This window comes from Aotus nancymaae, unplaced genomic scaffold (genome assembly GCF_030222135.1).
Source record: "Aotus nancymaae isolate 86718 unplaced genomic scaffold, 86718_ANA_hifiasm-v0.15.2.pri h1tg000032l_0, whole genome shotgun sequence".
Lineage (NCBI taxonomy): Eukaryota > Metazoa > Chordata > Mammalia > Primates > Aotidae > Aotus > Aotus nancymaae.
The window spans coordinates 19,161,118-19,176,967 of record NW_026988445.1 but is presented as its reverse complement, the minus strand read 5'-3'; the positions used below and the strand labels follow the sequence as shown (position 1 = coordinate 19,176,967).

The 15,850-nt window shown below is 38.5% G+C and overlaps 1 protein-coding gene across 1 annotated transcript in view; it reads right to left on the bottom strand.

Annotated features, from left to right (window-relative positions):
- Nucleotides 1–249: 249 nt before the first annotated feature.
- Nucleotides 250–15,850, bottom strand: part of KCNK1 (potassium two pore domain channel subfamily K member 1) — a 57,374-nt gene continuing 41,773 nt past the window's right edge. The window contains exons 2-3 of the mRNA XM_064383613.1: nucleotides 5,148–5,543; nucleotides 250–1,205 (exon numbers count right to left, since the gene is read on the bottom strand). Of these exons, the coding sequence (XP_064239683.1) occupies nucleotides 946–1,205; nucleotides 5,148–5,543 (656 nt within the window). The 3' untranslated portion in view covers nucleotides 250–945. The remainder of the gene's footprint in view (nucleotides 1,206–5,147; nucleotides 5,544–15,850) is intronic.

Here is a 15,850-nt window from a genome sequence, read left to right as displayed (position 1 = left end):
TTTAGCATCTAAATTTAAAATTCTCAGATTAATGCAACATAATCTGTTCCTTTAGGGATTTGTGTTTAAGTTCTGTGCTTTAGTACTAGGTGGCTGCAAATTACAATGTACTTTCAAAATAAAGTATCTTAATCTTTTTATAAATCCTATTCATAATTTGTTCAATTCCAAAAAAGGTTTATAAACACGTTAAGACATTTGACACCATTCTATTGCAAGAGGATAGAAATTTATTGCAGCAGAATAATATGATTTTTCACTCTCAAGTTTATTATTCTCCTTATTTTATTGTAGCAACTCTAGATCCTTTAGTATAAAGAGAAATCAAAAGAAACAGAATATCTACAATCTTGGTTTAAGAAGTACACTGGGATCTGGTGACCTAAACCATATGTACAGAATATAAACATATTTATACTTTATATGTACATAGTTAATGGTTACCTATGCATTATAAATAGTAAGTTTAACTTAGATTCTATAAAAATAATCATTTTGGATGGGCACATGCAAACCAGTACACATAAGCCTATTTATAAAACACATCTCTATGCTTTTTTTTTTTTGCTTCTAAATATAAATTTTGCTATTTATTTAGCCATCAGCTAAATGATTTAAATGCAAACCCCAAAGATTCCAGTTAAAAGTATAAAATCTGCTTCTAACCCCAACAGCATACTGCTTCAAGTATTCTCCTCCTACGTAAGTTCTAGGTAATTTTGTCACATATGAATTTTAGGTGTACATCCCATTTCCTCACATTAGACATCCTGCCAGGGTCATACCTTCTTTGTTCCATTTTTGTTTAATAAGACATTGCAAACTAGATATTTCTTAAAGTGACATCATTTTCGCTTTTGCGTTTTGATAAAAATGAACATACTTAAGCCTTTTCCTTGCACCCTGACCCTGATGCTCTAGGATAATGCAAAACAAATTCTACCCTCAACGGTTTGCAGGGCCATCCACACAGGCAGACGACTGAGTGGCCACAAAAGGCTCATTTTGCTTCTGGTCCTCTTTCATGCCAGCTGCCTGGTCTGTGATCGAGGAGAAGGACAGCTGGTCATGCTCTATGATGTGCACTTGATCCTCGTCCTTGTCCTTCTTCACATAGAACATTTTTCTGAATTTTTTCAGCTCATGGAGTTCACAGAAGGTTTCCAGAACTACCAACATGGCAATGAGGCCAAGTAGCAGGTAACCTGTGTGAGAAACGGGACAGTATCTCAGTGTGATCTCAACATAGATAAATCAAGTAGCGAGTGACTTACCTCCCCACCTCGTGCCAGCACAGTGTCTGTTAAGGAATAAACTATTGCCAGCTTTTTAATTTTTAAGAGTGTTTTTAAGTTCATGGCTCAAAGAGGAACTACCCATTGTTAAAGAATGAAAGATAACAAAGAATGATTTAATCTCCTATGAACTTGGATTCGTTAGAATTACAGGTTGCAATTTTTGAGGAAAAAAAATACTTGGGGCTGACATGACCTTACTAAAGACATATGACATACTGAACTTACCCAAGTGTGACCTTGCATGCAAGGAAGACTTACCACCTCTGGTTTATAATCAGTGATTCACAAAAAGCCAGTGATGTTTTAAAAAAGTTTTCATTTTATCATGGGGTGCTTGGAAGAAAGCTTCATATCTTTTTAAGCACTCGATACTCTTACAATTTCTACTACAGATTAAGGGTTTAGTCAGAGAAATTGTAGCCTAAATGCTATAGTTTGGCTGTGTCCCCACCCAAATCTCATTTTGAATTCCCATGTGTTGTTGGAGGGACCTGGTGGGAGGTAGTTGAATCACGGGGGCAGGTCTTTCCCCTGCTGTTCTCATGATAGTGAGTAAGTCTCATGAGATCTAACAGTTTTGAAAAGAGGACTTCCTGGGAGCTGCGGTGGCTAAGGCCAGTTGTCCTGGTGCTTGAGGAGGCAAAGCTAAGTGTTTGAGGCCAGCCTGGGCAATAATAGAGAACTCTCTCTCATGCATTGAAAAACAAATTAAAAAAAAAAAAAAGAGGAGTTACCCTGCACACCCTCTCTCTCTCTTTGCTTGCTGCCATCCATGTAAGATGTGACTTGCTCCTCCTTGCCTTCCACCATGATTGTGAGGCTTCCCTAGCCACATGGAACTGTAAGTCCATTAAACCTTTCTTTTGTACATTGTCCAGTCTCAGGTATATCTTTATCAGCAGCATGAAAATGGTGGGAGACAAATACATTAAACTAAATCAAACATTTAAGAATGGATGTCGATATTAAATAGGTCCTTGTGCATGGCTATCTACACTTGTATCTAAATCCAGCAGCAAAGCCAAGCTCTCCATTACTTCCCAGTCATTTTTGGACACATGGACTATTCACTGGCTCACACTACCAGCTTCTTACTGAGAAAATAAAGGATAACTGTTGACTCGGATAAAATGCTATTGCTTGGAATCTGTCATGGGAAATGGTGATTTAAAATTCCTTCCATCATTTTAAAAATCAGTTTTCAGAAAAAAAATTCATCATAAAAAGGAACAGAAATGTGAAGGTGAAAACTTCAAGAATAACAAAAATTTCAATTTCATGCCACGGTGGTAAAACATTTGAGAAAGATTTTCAAAAATGTATGAAGTAGGGAAGCTAGAATTGACAGGATAACAGGAATAAGGAGGCTGATTAACCCAAGAATACAAAGTTTTAGTATCTTCAGAATCTGACTATAGATTTTGATAACATTATCATGCATTCAATATGCTCTCCTGTAGTTTAAAAATACTAATGACATTGTTAGACTAACTGATGGATCTGTGTCTTTTCCTTTATTATTGTTATTATTATTTGAGATGGAGTCTCACTCCGTCACCCAGGCTGGAGTACAGTGGCATGATGTCGGCTCACTGCAACTTCCGCCTCCCAGGTTCAAGTAATTTCCAGCTAATTTTTGTATTTTTAGTAGAGATGGTGTTTTACCATATTGGCCAGGCTGGTCTCTAACTCCTGGCCTCAAGTGATCTGCCTACCTCAGCTTCCCACAGTACTAGGATTACAGGCATGAGCCACTGTGCTCGGCTTCCTTTATTATTATTTAGTCAAACTCTTGAATGCTGACAAAAATACCCATGGGGTTTCAGGCAAAAACTGTGAGATTTTATCCTGCCCACATCTAATATATCTTTGGAACATTCATTTGTTAGATACTGAAGTTCTTGATGCTCAAAACATAAATTAACTATGTATATTGCTTTTTAAAAAAAGATCCACATTGTTAGAAGTGATAAAATGTTATGCAAGGATTTAGTATTATATGAAACACTCAGGAAGTTAAGTGGTTGGGTAAAATAAAATTTTCGGCCAGGCTGGTCTCGAACTCCTGGCCTCAAGTGATCTGCCTGCCTCAGCCTCCCAAAGTACTAGGATTACAGGAATGAGCCACTGTGCCTGGCCTCCTTTATTATTATTTAGTCAAACTCTTGAATGCTGACAAAAATACCCATGGGGTTTCAGACAAAAACTGACAAAATAAAATTTTGCCCAAGCACTTAACTTCCTCAGTGTTTCATATAATACAAAATGCATAATAATGTTATCAAAATCTATAGTCAAATTGTCTTCTGATTCTTGGGTTAATCAGAAGACAATTTATATAAGAGAAAATTGTTGTAGCTGCAAACATAGTTACAGAAACATTCTACTTCCCTAAGTCACAAAATAAAATAAAACAATCACCTATTATATGAAAAGAAAGTTAAGATAATGTTTACTTGACTATGAAACTCACATACACAAAAAACATTTCTAATGCTACTGGCCAACACCACTCCAGGAGTGCTGAAACTGTCACGCTCAGATAATGCTGGTGACAGTGTCAACTCATAACAACATTTGGAAAGCACCAGGCCATTATGTTCTGTGAGTCACAAAAAGGCGTATTCACTTTGCACCAGCAATCTCATTTCTTGGAAGAATATCAAAGTAAGAAATGTGTACGTATCCAAAAATATTCTCTACAGTGTCATTTATGATACCCCTGAATTAGAAGAAACCTAAATAGCAATAGTGGCATGGTTGGATTATGGTATGGCCACCTGGTGACTATCATATGGGCTCTAAAAATAATGCTTATGGTAGCTACAGGAAATATAAAATCATCCTAGTAACCATTTGGCAAAAAAAAAAAAAAAAAAAAAATCTGTTGAACTTGTATGGTAGCCAGGCACTGTTCAAAGCATTGGGGATTTATGAGTAAAGTCTTTGTTTTGGCTGAGCCTGTGGTTTAATGGAAATGTCAAAATACATTTGACATGCATTTTGTGTCAAACACAATTCAACTAAACATTTTGTAGAGTTAAGAATTACAAGACAGGGCCAAGACAGAGCATCTGGCTGCTTGAGTATCTACTATGATTTCCTAGAAAACATGACCTGAGCCGAGTCATAAATTGAAAAATTCTTAAGAAGGCAAGGCAGAAATGAAATCAGTAGGTACATTATAACTGCAATTCTGTGCATCCTGAAAAGGACAGGAAGGCTCACACAGAAATGAATAGTTTCTTGAAAATGGTTTTCTATGATATTATATTGAATTTAAAATGAAAACTGCTAAAAAATATAAATTCCTGGCCATCTGAATTTTAACGCCCATATTATTTTCCACACACAAAATTCTGGAAACAGTTAAGAGAGTCTAACTTCTTCGAAAACAAACCAATGGACACATGAGGTAAGGAGCTCTTTTAAGAATTTTTGGTAAATTAAAGAGCATGATTGATAATAAGCTCTATCCGAGGCCTAGTTTTCTTGGGCTTAAAATATTTAATAAAGTAGAGCAATCCTTTTTTTAAAATTAACAGTTGGTTATCAAGTACATGCTGTATGATGTATTTTTGCACTGTCATTTATAATGCCTACATTATTAGTAAGAAATCGATCTGTAATTTAAGGTGCCTGCAAAAAGTAACTCAGTAATGAATTTTTGCATAAAGAGTTTTGAAGACAATCATAAAATGAAATGATTGAGAAGGTGGTAAATTCAGAAAACTTCTCAATAAGAAAGCAATCAGCACTTTTATAAATGACTCCTCACTGGGAGGTGAGGTGGAGCTTGCAATGGCAAAACAGAAACAGAAGGAGCAGGCAGGGAGCCATGATACTCACACGTGATCCCAATCTTATAGAGCTCTCTGAATTTTTGATTGTAGCCTTCGCCAGGCACATAATCCCCTAGGCCGATGGTGCTCAGGGAAATAAAACAAAAATAAAAGGATTCCAGGAAGTTCCAGTCATCCTCCAGGACAGAGAAGACAGCGGCCGGGATGAAAAAGAAGCAGGACACAGTGACAAACCCGAGAAGCACGGCGTGGACAATGGCCACCACCTGCTTGGAGAAGCCCCAGCGGATGTGGAAGTAGAGGACGGGCCTGCGGGTGACGTGCACGGTGATGCGCTGGACCACAGCTGTCAGGAACAGGAGGGTGAAGGGAATGCCGATGACGGAGTAGATGATGCAGAAGGCCTTACCCCCATCTGACAAGGGCACGGTGTGGCCATAACCTACAAGGAGAACAAGGTCACTGAGGCGAAGAGGAAGAGGCAGAGTGGCAAACACATTCGTAACCAATATATGCCTATCGTCTGCCTTTATTCCCCCCAAATCAAAGAGAAGAACAAGACTTCACGTCTGCCACCTTAGAGGCTCTAGCATGATTGTCACGCCAGTAAAATTCAACAGTGGTTACCGTAAGTCTGGAAGTCCACCATTCTTTGTAAAATGCAACTGGCAATTCCAACGTATCAGGGTCTCTGGACTTGAATTCACTATCAGGCTCAAACACAAGTTCTGTGTGCTAAGGAGCTAAGGCCCACAACATCTTTTTTTTTTTTGAGACGGAGTCTCGCTCTTTTCCCAGGCTGAAGTGCAATGGCACAATCTTGGCTCACGGCAACCTCCGCCTCCTGACTTCAAGCGATTCTCCTGTCTCAGCCTCTTAGGTAGCTGGGACTATAGGTGCATGCTGCCACGCCCGGCTAATTTTTTTTTGCATTTTTAGTAGAGACGGGGTTTCACCATGTTAGCCAGGATGGTCTCAAGCTCCTGACCTCATGATCTGCCCACCTTGGCATCCCAGAGTGCTGGGATTACAGGTGAGACCCACACCATCTTAGACCATCAGGAAAAACTAATCTGAGGCCACCCACTTCACCAGGGCCAGTCTATCCCCTCCACCCCTTCATTTTCCCTAAGGATCCTCATTAGTGTCAAAACCTCAGTCTACACTCACCTCTCAAACTACTCAGAATGTTCTAACAGGAACAACTGACAAAGTGTGAACAGAACCAAGATAATACAAGTCTAGTAGGAGGGTAAAGTAGACTCAATGAAGATAGAGATATCAAAAAGAGGAAGAAAACTTGAAGATTAAAGCATGCCAAGTCACAGGATGGAGGACTTGTATACAGCACCCTTGACATGAGTAACTCCATCTTAGAAAACAACTCCATCTTACATTTCATAGGGCACTTTGCCAATAGGGACAAGATGTTATGCTTAATAAATAAAATCTGCATCCACCAGATAAGGGCAAAAACAAGCACATTCCGTCACTATCAGTTCTCGCCAGGGGACTCCGTGGCCATAAAAAGAGCTAGAAGACCTCAGTAGCTCGAAATGGCCATCTTAACTGATACTGTCTTGCTGTCAATTGTGATTGGCACCTGGCATTTGCTGGGAAGGCTCTGCCCCCACCAAACACTCTTCCTTGCAAAACCTGTGGATCCCTCGCCTGGCCCAGACCAGGGGATTCTTTGTGTGTTTGCTGCTCTCCCAGTCTCCCTGCACTGGTTTGTTAACCCTTCTTCTTGTCCCTTTTCTCTTGATGTTATATGTTACTTTGTTTGCTGTGAAATGTTTGATCTGTAACACTTACCTATTGATTAAGTATACTATTAAGTATGGTTTGCAATACAACTGACTTGTGAAGTGGCTTGTGTGCCTGCGGCTCTGACTACCGGGTGAACAGGAGGTACTAGGGAGAATTGCCTTCTTGCAATTCCATGCAGCTCCTGGCTTTTGTGACCGAAATAGCATCAGTAAAAGTCTAACACTATGGAAAGACACAAATGCACATGGACATGGTTATCCCTGACTTTGTAATGCTCATGAGAATACTTCTTGTAAAATATTTTGCCCAATTATCTGGTTAAATGGCACGTTCATAAACTGACACATTCCCTTCCACCGTCATTTCTGTATTTTCAAAGATGTCATAAATTCCACAAACAAACATTGAAAAAATTACATTAGGACCAGTGGTTGAAACACACGTCTGTTTTACTTTCTACCAGGTTGAAGTTATTCCCAAATCAAGCCAATCAGGAGACTCTTTATCCAACCAATGCCAACAGAGAACCCAGCTGGGCATGGGGCCTGGTGGCTATTTTTAAAATCGCATGAGCACTTCATCTTAAAAGAACTAACATGTCTGAACAAGTCAATTCAGGAAAAAGCCAGCTAAATACATTTTTAAAAATGAAATTGGATTCTTACAAAAATCCACATGGGTGATTATAATTGAAAAATAGTTTCAAAATCTGATCTCCAAAATAATAAACAAACTCCTCAGTTGCAAATCCCCCAAATTCTCTGCCTTATACCTGAGGCTTATACAAGTGTATGTGGTTATTAAAAAGTTTCCTCAATTATTCCCATCTACAGCCTCACCACAGCAAAGCCAAGGTTCTTGATCCACTGCCCCAGAAGGTACAGTTTGTGAATGTACTACAACCTAGGCCCAGGAATCCTCTGAGATTGTACATCCGAGTTCAGGTGGAGAGATTCCAGGGCTTCGATTCTCAAAAGGGGTCCTCGAATGGTTAAGAACCGCTCTTGTTCTGAGAGTCTGTTCCTGAATGCATCTGGTCCCTGCACACCCAGCTGCTCCTGGAATGCGGTGGCTAATTTTGATATTGAAAGAGGGAAATGGGCAAGTTGGAGAGTGTCTTGAGAATAACATGAAGGATGGTGCCAAATAATGTTCATGCAACATATGAAAGCGAACCTTTGAATGTTTCATTTTGAGAAAAAAAAAGTGTGAAAGAAGAATGATACTTGTTCTGAGGAAAGCAGCTGATATCACAGAATCACCTGAATTAATGGGAGCCACAACTTCAGCTAGGCACCGAGTAGCGCTGTTCTGAAGCTTGCAGAGATCTGGAAATAAAGTCTGAAAATGGAAATGTATTTAACCATAAAAAAGCCAATGGGAGAGCCATTCACAAATGTCGTTACTAGCTTGTGACTGAAAGGAGATATAGTGCTCACACGACCAGAGGGTCAAGCAGAAGCAGCAATGGATGAATGTAGCTTTGACACTGATTTTGTCAAGAAAACAAGATCAGCTGAGTCAGTTGGACTCCACGAAGCCCTTTAAGTCTATTTTATTACTTTTTTTGGTAGCCTTTTTATAAATTAGCTTTACTAAAAGTGTAACACACAGCCCAAATCTTCAGTACCATCTGTTCCAATAATTTACATGATTTAGGTTCTAAGAGAGAAAAGAAAGTAAACAAACTTGTTGTTTAAAAATATTTTAGCTTAGGAATTTTCTCTCAAATTAGCTCTTTTCATTAGAATGTTAACTAAATCTCCTTTACTAAAATGTTATCTCCAAGCAATAAAGATAATCATTATAAGACTCTAAGACCCCTCTCTGCAGTAATGACATTTTTATGCTAGTACTGTAAAAATATTATATATTCCCACTAAGAGATTAAAAATCACCACTGCGCAGATCCTTACTGAAAGTAATTTTCCTCCTCTGATGTGTACATAAATAATTTTTTGTTAATGGAAAGTAAAATATAAAATTTACATCTCATTTGCATTCCATACACTTAACACAGGCCATATTGAGTAAACCACCCTCTGCACCAACTATGCAGCGTTTCATTTGCTATAGACGCTTAATGCATCCGACGGAAACTTTCAGTCTTATTGAATTTTAATGAAGTGGTGAATAATTTACTCAAGTCCAGTCAATTGAATCTTCAGATAAACCATGAAGCAAAACTCATATTTTTGAATCTTATGATCACATTTAACTCCATTACAAACCACAAAGAATTTAGCAAAATGTTAATAGATCTGGCTCACTTGGGTTAAATTTTTCTAAGGCCGGTTATCACATAATTTTTAGACCCAAAAGATTGAACATAACAAAGACTGCTGAAAAAACTGACCTCAAAATTAGTTATGATCCTGAGACAAAGCTCTCACTCATTAATGTTCTTGAATTCTAGCCTCTTACTCCACGAATGCTGGGTTTTCTGTTAGGAACTTGCACATGTGGGGCGTGTCTGAGTATACGTATAATGGGAGGTTGTATAGATGACAGTCCCCTACAAAATTTGCCTTCCCATCTGGCTACTCTAAATACAACAACCCTGACATTATGCTGGCTAACACCCAGTCAGGGGCTATGCCTTGCTAGATTTTTCTGGTATTTAAATGCTCCTTAATGAGGCCAAGACAGAGAACCTTGTGGGCTCCTATTGAGTACATCAGAGCAAGTCACTGATACGCAACTTCTTCAGATATACCAGATGCTTTTGAGAAGGGTGCAGCCTACCATGGCCCCACGTTGTGACCCTGAGCCTGTAACAGTATCATTTATTTGCATTATTTAGTATGATATGGAAGAATGTATACATTCTTCATTAAGTTAGCTTGATACATGCGAAGAAAAAGAAGCTGCAAAAGAAGAGCCTCAGTCTCTCCATCACAATAGAAATATTGAAATCAGTCCCAAAGCTTCCCCTTCTGTAAAACAGAATTTACTTGGCAATCCTGGAGTTCAGCTTATTAATTACATCTTTCCCACTGGACTGTGTGGCCCTGGAGAGTAGACCGCGTCCTCTCCTACTTTAATTTCTCCAGAATCCCCAAACACAGCACTGTCCAATCTACAGTGAACAGTAACACTGGTGCTGTTAGTGACTTCAGCGTCACATGGGCCAGAAACTCAATTGTATGGTGAAACTCATTGTACAGTGATGAATAAGCTTCAGGTCAGGTTGACTTTCTCTGAGATTTTCCTTTTGCACTTTGCTTGAAATAAGTTTTTGTTTCATATTTAAAAAAAAAAAAAAGCTAACTTTGAGATACCTTGCATACAACAGGATTTCATAATTCCCTTTTGACAGCAATACTTTTCATGGATAAACTCTGTTCCTCCTTCCTGTCCATGCCATGCACACGATAAGGAAGGTACATCTTCTCTTATTTTGCTTATGTTATAAAAGGAAGTTTGCCAGAGAAAGAAGGTTCAAGGAAGCTCTAAATAGACTGAAGAGAAATGCTGACAGACTGAAAGTGGTCTAGAGTCAATACACGTGACCAAGGAGGCACAGATGGTAAGAGGTCACAGAGGTAACAAGTCATGGCAGGTGCGAGTTGTCTAGGGTTTTCTTGGGATCACTTTTTACTGCCTCAATCATTTAATACTTTTCTAAACACTTATTGTTGTTTCTACTCATTCATGAATGGTTTCTTGTTAACAAGCCAAGACAGAGAGGCAATGACATTCCTAGTTGGAACACTGCATCAATTCATTACCTTACAGTGGACATCTGAGAGAGGGACTAAATTAATACACCACACTTAAAAGCTAGAGGAGCCAGCAAACAGTTCAAGTGCCACAGATGAGAACCTTGTACTTTTTGCAATGAAGTTTCCACTAAAAATGGTAGCACAGTGAAAGAACAATTAGAAAGACTAACCTAGGGCAGAGTGGTGGATGCAAGTAATTCCAGCTACTTGGGAGGCTGAGACAGGAGAATCGCTTGAACCCAGGAGGCAGAGGTTGCAGTGAGCCGAGATCGCGCCATTGCACTCAACCCTGGGCAACAAGAGCTAAGCTCCGTCTCAAATAATAATAATAATAACTTAGGCAAGGGGAACTCATCATGCATGCATCAGTCTGAGGAGATAGGTTCCGGAAAGGAGGAAAATGGGCTGAAAACACCCAAGAAAAACAGCCACATCTTGCTGCTTGCCATATGTGTATAAGCTGTAGTGTATGCAGAATTGTGAACCTTCATAACAATTTTCAAATCCTAGACTTGCTATTTCCACTCTATAAATAAAAAGACTGAGTTTTAGAGAGTTTAGACAACTTGCTCAAAGTCATGCAAATAACAAGTTGAGCCCACAGACTTTGCACTCTACCACTCCAGATATATTATATGATGCAAAGAATACTGATGCATCAAAAGTCAACTCAAGTCCTAATATTATTTCTTAGGGGCTCTCAGTGAGAGGGTGGTGTTGCTGGCTACCTGCAAAGAACAATGATGTCTTTCCTGTGGTTCCATGAAGCTGATTCTAAGATAGTGAGACTGAAATGAGAGGACAGGAGAGAGCAAAAACATGTTTAGTAACAAAGGACTGTGCATCTCACACACAGAACTGGCTGGTGGAAGGTAGAGCCTGGGGTAACTCTACAGATATTAGGAGGTGGGTCAGCAAAACATCTATCAAGGTTCAGAGAATGTGCGCATAAGCTACGTGCCTTTCATATTCTTGAAATGGAGTTTGGAGACACATAGATGAACTTCTATGGTAAACAGTAAGGTCATCAATGAAGAAGATAGAGAAATGTCTCTAAATTGTGACAAAGAAACATGAAACATACCAAATTAGTGATGACCTTGAAAAGTAGGGTTTCTGTGGCAAAAATTAATATCAGTGATATAAGCACAAACTAAATTCCAATAAAATACTTATCTTCCTGTTTAATTTAAATGATAACTCTGATGGAATCCTTATTTATAAATAAATATCTAATTGCAGAGATACGACCAGCTAAGTAAGAAAGGATGTCCAATAGCCCATAGAATGAGTTATATTCTAAAGACATGAACATAAATATCAGGTAAAAGTTGAAATCAAAATTGTACATTATGATCATAAATTACTCAATACATAAGTACATTTTCATTATACAAATTTCAAACAGCACTGATGCAGCAAACGTCCCCTTGACTACCCATGTCTTCTTCAATTCTACTTCTCTCCAGAAGTTACTGTAAGGAGTTTCCTTTGAACACTATATGCTGGAGATGGCTCCATTTTGAATCATGAAAAACTCCCTGTTCTTTAAACACAATATTCTACTCTACACAAGCACCATAACTTATGTTAATTACCCCCCCAATGGAAGGACATTTAGAGTGTTTCCAATTCTTCACTATTAGAAACAGGTCAAAGACAGCCTAGCCAGGTCCTCTGAGTCACTGCTAAGAGAGTATAACAGAATGGGCCATACAATCTCTAATATTCCCTTCTAGCCCTATGCACTACACAAATTTTCAGCTCAAAATAGAGCTTATTAGCAGAAACTTAAAAATAATCCCCCTAAAGCTTCTAACAACCCACTAGCTTCTGGCAGAGGCCATTCCCAGGGGTTATACACACAGTGCCTGGGTGGTGTGTGTTCAAACAACACTCATCTGGCTGAAGTGTGCAGTACTGTGTCTTCCAGGTGAGAACTGGGCCTTGCCCTGAGGTAGCTTCCTTTACATAGGAAGCTTCTCTTATCTTCCTTGGGCTTTATTCTGTACTTCTCATGTTTGTGTTCATTGTTTTTGTTTACTTAAATAGGAGCTTGCCGGCAGCAGAGTTGATGTATCACATAATGACATTTCAGCCAACAATGGACCACATATATGACAGATTATACTGGACCTGAGAAACTCCTATCACCTAGCAATGTCGTAGCCATGGTAACGTCATAAGGCAATGCATTACTCAAGTGTCTGTGGTGACGCTGGTGTAAACAAACCTCCTGCGCTGCTATCTGCATGAAAGTATAGCACATATGGTTGTAGTGTATGTATATATATTGATAATGATAATAAATGACTGTTGCTGGTTTATATATTTACTATTTTTTACTAATTTTTATCATTATTTTAGATTGTATTCCTTCTACAGGACTTGCCTGAAGCTGGTTTACATTTAATATTTCTTAAAAAATAAAAAATATTTAAAATAAAAATAATGTCAAATATAAATCAGCTTCAGGAAAAGTCCTTGAGGAGGAATTCAGAAGAAGGCATTATCATCACAGAAAATGACAGCTCCATGCGTTACTGCCCCTGAAAACCTTCCAGTTGACAGGTGTGGAGGTGAAGATCCTGACCCTGTGTTGGCCTAGGCTCATGTGTGTGTTTGTGTCTTAGTTTTTAACAAAAAAAAACATTAAAAAGTAAAAAAAGAAAAAAAATCTGAAAACGTAAAAAATAAAGCTTACCAAATAAGAATATAAAGGAAATATTTTTGTACAGCCCTATAACATGATCATGTTTTAAGTTAAATGTTAGCATGAAAGAATCAAAATTAAAAACATCAAAAAGTTTATAAAATAAGTAAGTTACAGACAGCTAAGATTAATTTATTATTGAAGAAAGAAAACAATTTTAAATAATTGAACTTAGCCTAAGTGTCCAGTGTCTAGAAAGTCTGCAGTAGTGAACGGTAATGCCCCAGGCCTTCACGTGCACTCACCACTTACTCACTGACTCACCCAGAGCAACTTCAATTTCTGCAAGCCCCATTCATGCTAAGTGTCCTATACAGGTGTCCCATTTTTTAAAATCTTTCATACTATAGTTTTACTGTATCTTTTCTAGGTTTGGATATATTTAGATACACAAATACCATGTGTTACACTTGCCTACAGTATTCAGTACGGTAACGTGATAGACCAGTTTGTAACCTAGAACGATATGCTATGACATTCAGCTTTAAATACACTCTGTGTTGTTCACACAATGACAGTAACACCTAAGGGTGCATTTCTCAGAACATGTCCCTGTTGTTAAGTGACGCCTGACTGTAGTCTCATTTTCTCCCTTGGGGTCTAGGAGTTAGTATACAGTCTTTTACATATAAGGAACTATTTTTATTAGATGATTCTAGCTGAATATGTAGTTTTTCCTTTTTATCTACCTGCTTATTAATAATGTGTTCCAAATTATACAATCAAAAAATCTTATTTTCTAATTTTAAAGTAAGAAATTTGGCCAAGTTAGAAATTTCTATTATGAATACTTTCTTCTCTAAGCATTAAACATTTTCAGGGTTCATTCTCTATGATTTTAAAACACATAGAATTATTCACTTTCCTCCTCAAACTAGTAAACTAATGATATCGACTCTAATGGATCCCTGTTGCTCTATTTCTATATGTTTTCTTTTCCCTGCCACTGTTTACTATTTAACTTTGAAATGTATGGAACTTAGCTTGAGAATTTAAATTATGACTTTTTGTCCTTATTTTTTCATATTTTAGAGCTGCTTTTCAATCCATTTTTAAACTGTGGATCCCTGCCATGTCTTTTCACACCGCCCTCTGCATACTCTCACAAATGAAGATCATCTCATCAAGCCTTGCTTTCCAAAAGTGAAATTTCAAAAGAAACATGCATGTTGCATAAACTTTTTCAAATTCTTTATATTCCATTTCTCCATTGTCATTAAGCTGGTGAGTACCTGGTTGACAGCCCAGCTTTTAATCCACTACCTTCTGCTGTAGGAGCCTAAGTTTGTCAAAGTGCTAACAAAAACTTAACATTTTTAAGTTATAACTTAGCAAAATTTGCAGTAAGATATTAAATGCTATAGTAGAATAGCATAGGAAACAGTCAGACCAGGGCCTGTCTGCTTCATTTCTTTCTTTCTTTTTTTTCTTCCTTCCTTTTTCCCTTTCCTTTCTTTCGTCTTTCTTTCTCTTTCTTTTTTTTGAATCATCATAATTACACAGTTCCTTACGAAAATAAATGAGGTAATAATCTCTTTATCCTCCCAGATTCCTGCAGACAATATGGCTCATTCAGTGGTGCCATCTACTGTGCACTGTGATTTTATGTCTTGCTAGGTTACTGTGGGCATATAAAGGCAACACGGGAACACGACCCACTACTGGATATGGTTAATAACCACAGGGCTTCATAATTTTAGTACAGCTTTCCCCCAGTTCCAAGCAGTCACATTTCAAAGCCATAAGAAGCCTACCTAAGGCTTTTTCATCCCAAAACTTACTGACACTGCCTTGGTTGCAGGTGTTGGGATAAAGGGGGCAAAAAGCAACGAGAAAGCAGCTCCTGTGAAAAGGAGGATTTGTTCCCCTCTCACCAAAGCTAAAATAAACGTATCCTCACTATTAACAGTGTCTCATCCCCCCAGTCACAAACAAAACAGGCTTCTTACTCAGTACTGGCCATCTCTTGGGCAAGATTCTCCTTTAATATTTTCTTACTAAACTACATGACAGGTTAATTAGAAAAGACACTTAAAAAACGACATGCGGCCGGGTGCAGTGGCTCACGCCTGTAATCCCAGCACTTTGGGAGGCCGAGGCGGGTGGATCATGAGGTCAAGAGATCGAGACCATCCTGGTCAACATGGTGAAACCCCGTCTCTACTAAAAATACAAAAAATTAGCTGGGCATGGTGTCACGTGCCTGTAATCCCAGCTACTCAGGAGGCTGAGGCGGGAGAATTTCCTGAACCCAGGAGGCGGAGGTTGCGGTGAGCCGAGATCGCGCCATTGCACTCCAGCCTGGGTAACAAGAGCGAAACTCCATCTTAAAAAAACAAAACAAAACAAAACAAAAAAACGACATGCTATCTAATTCTCTAGCAGAGTATACTTACAATGTGTTATGACTAGTATCAGTAAAAGTAAATAAAAGAGACTTAAAATGAAGCTTTGGGCTGGGCATGGTGGCTCATACCTGTAATCCCAGCACTTTGGGAGACTGAGGTGAGAGGATTGCTTGAGGCCAAGAGTTCAAAATTA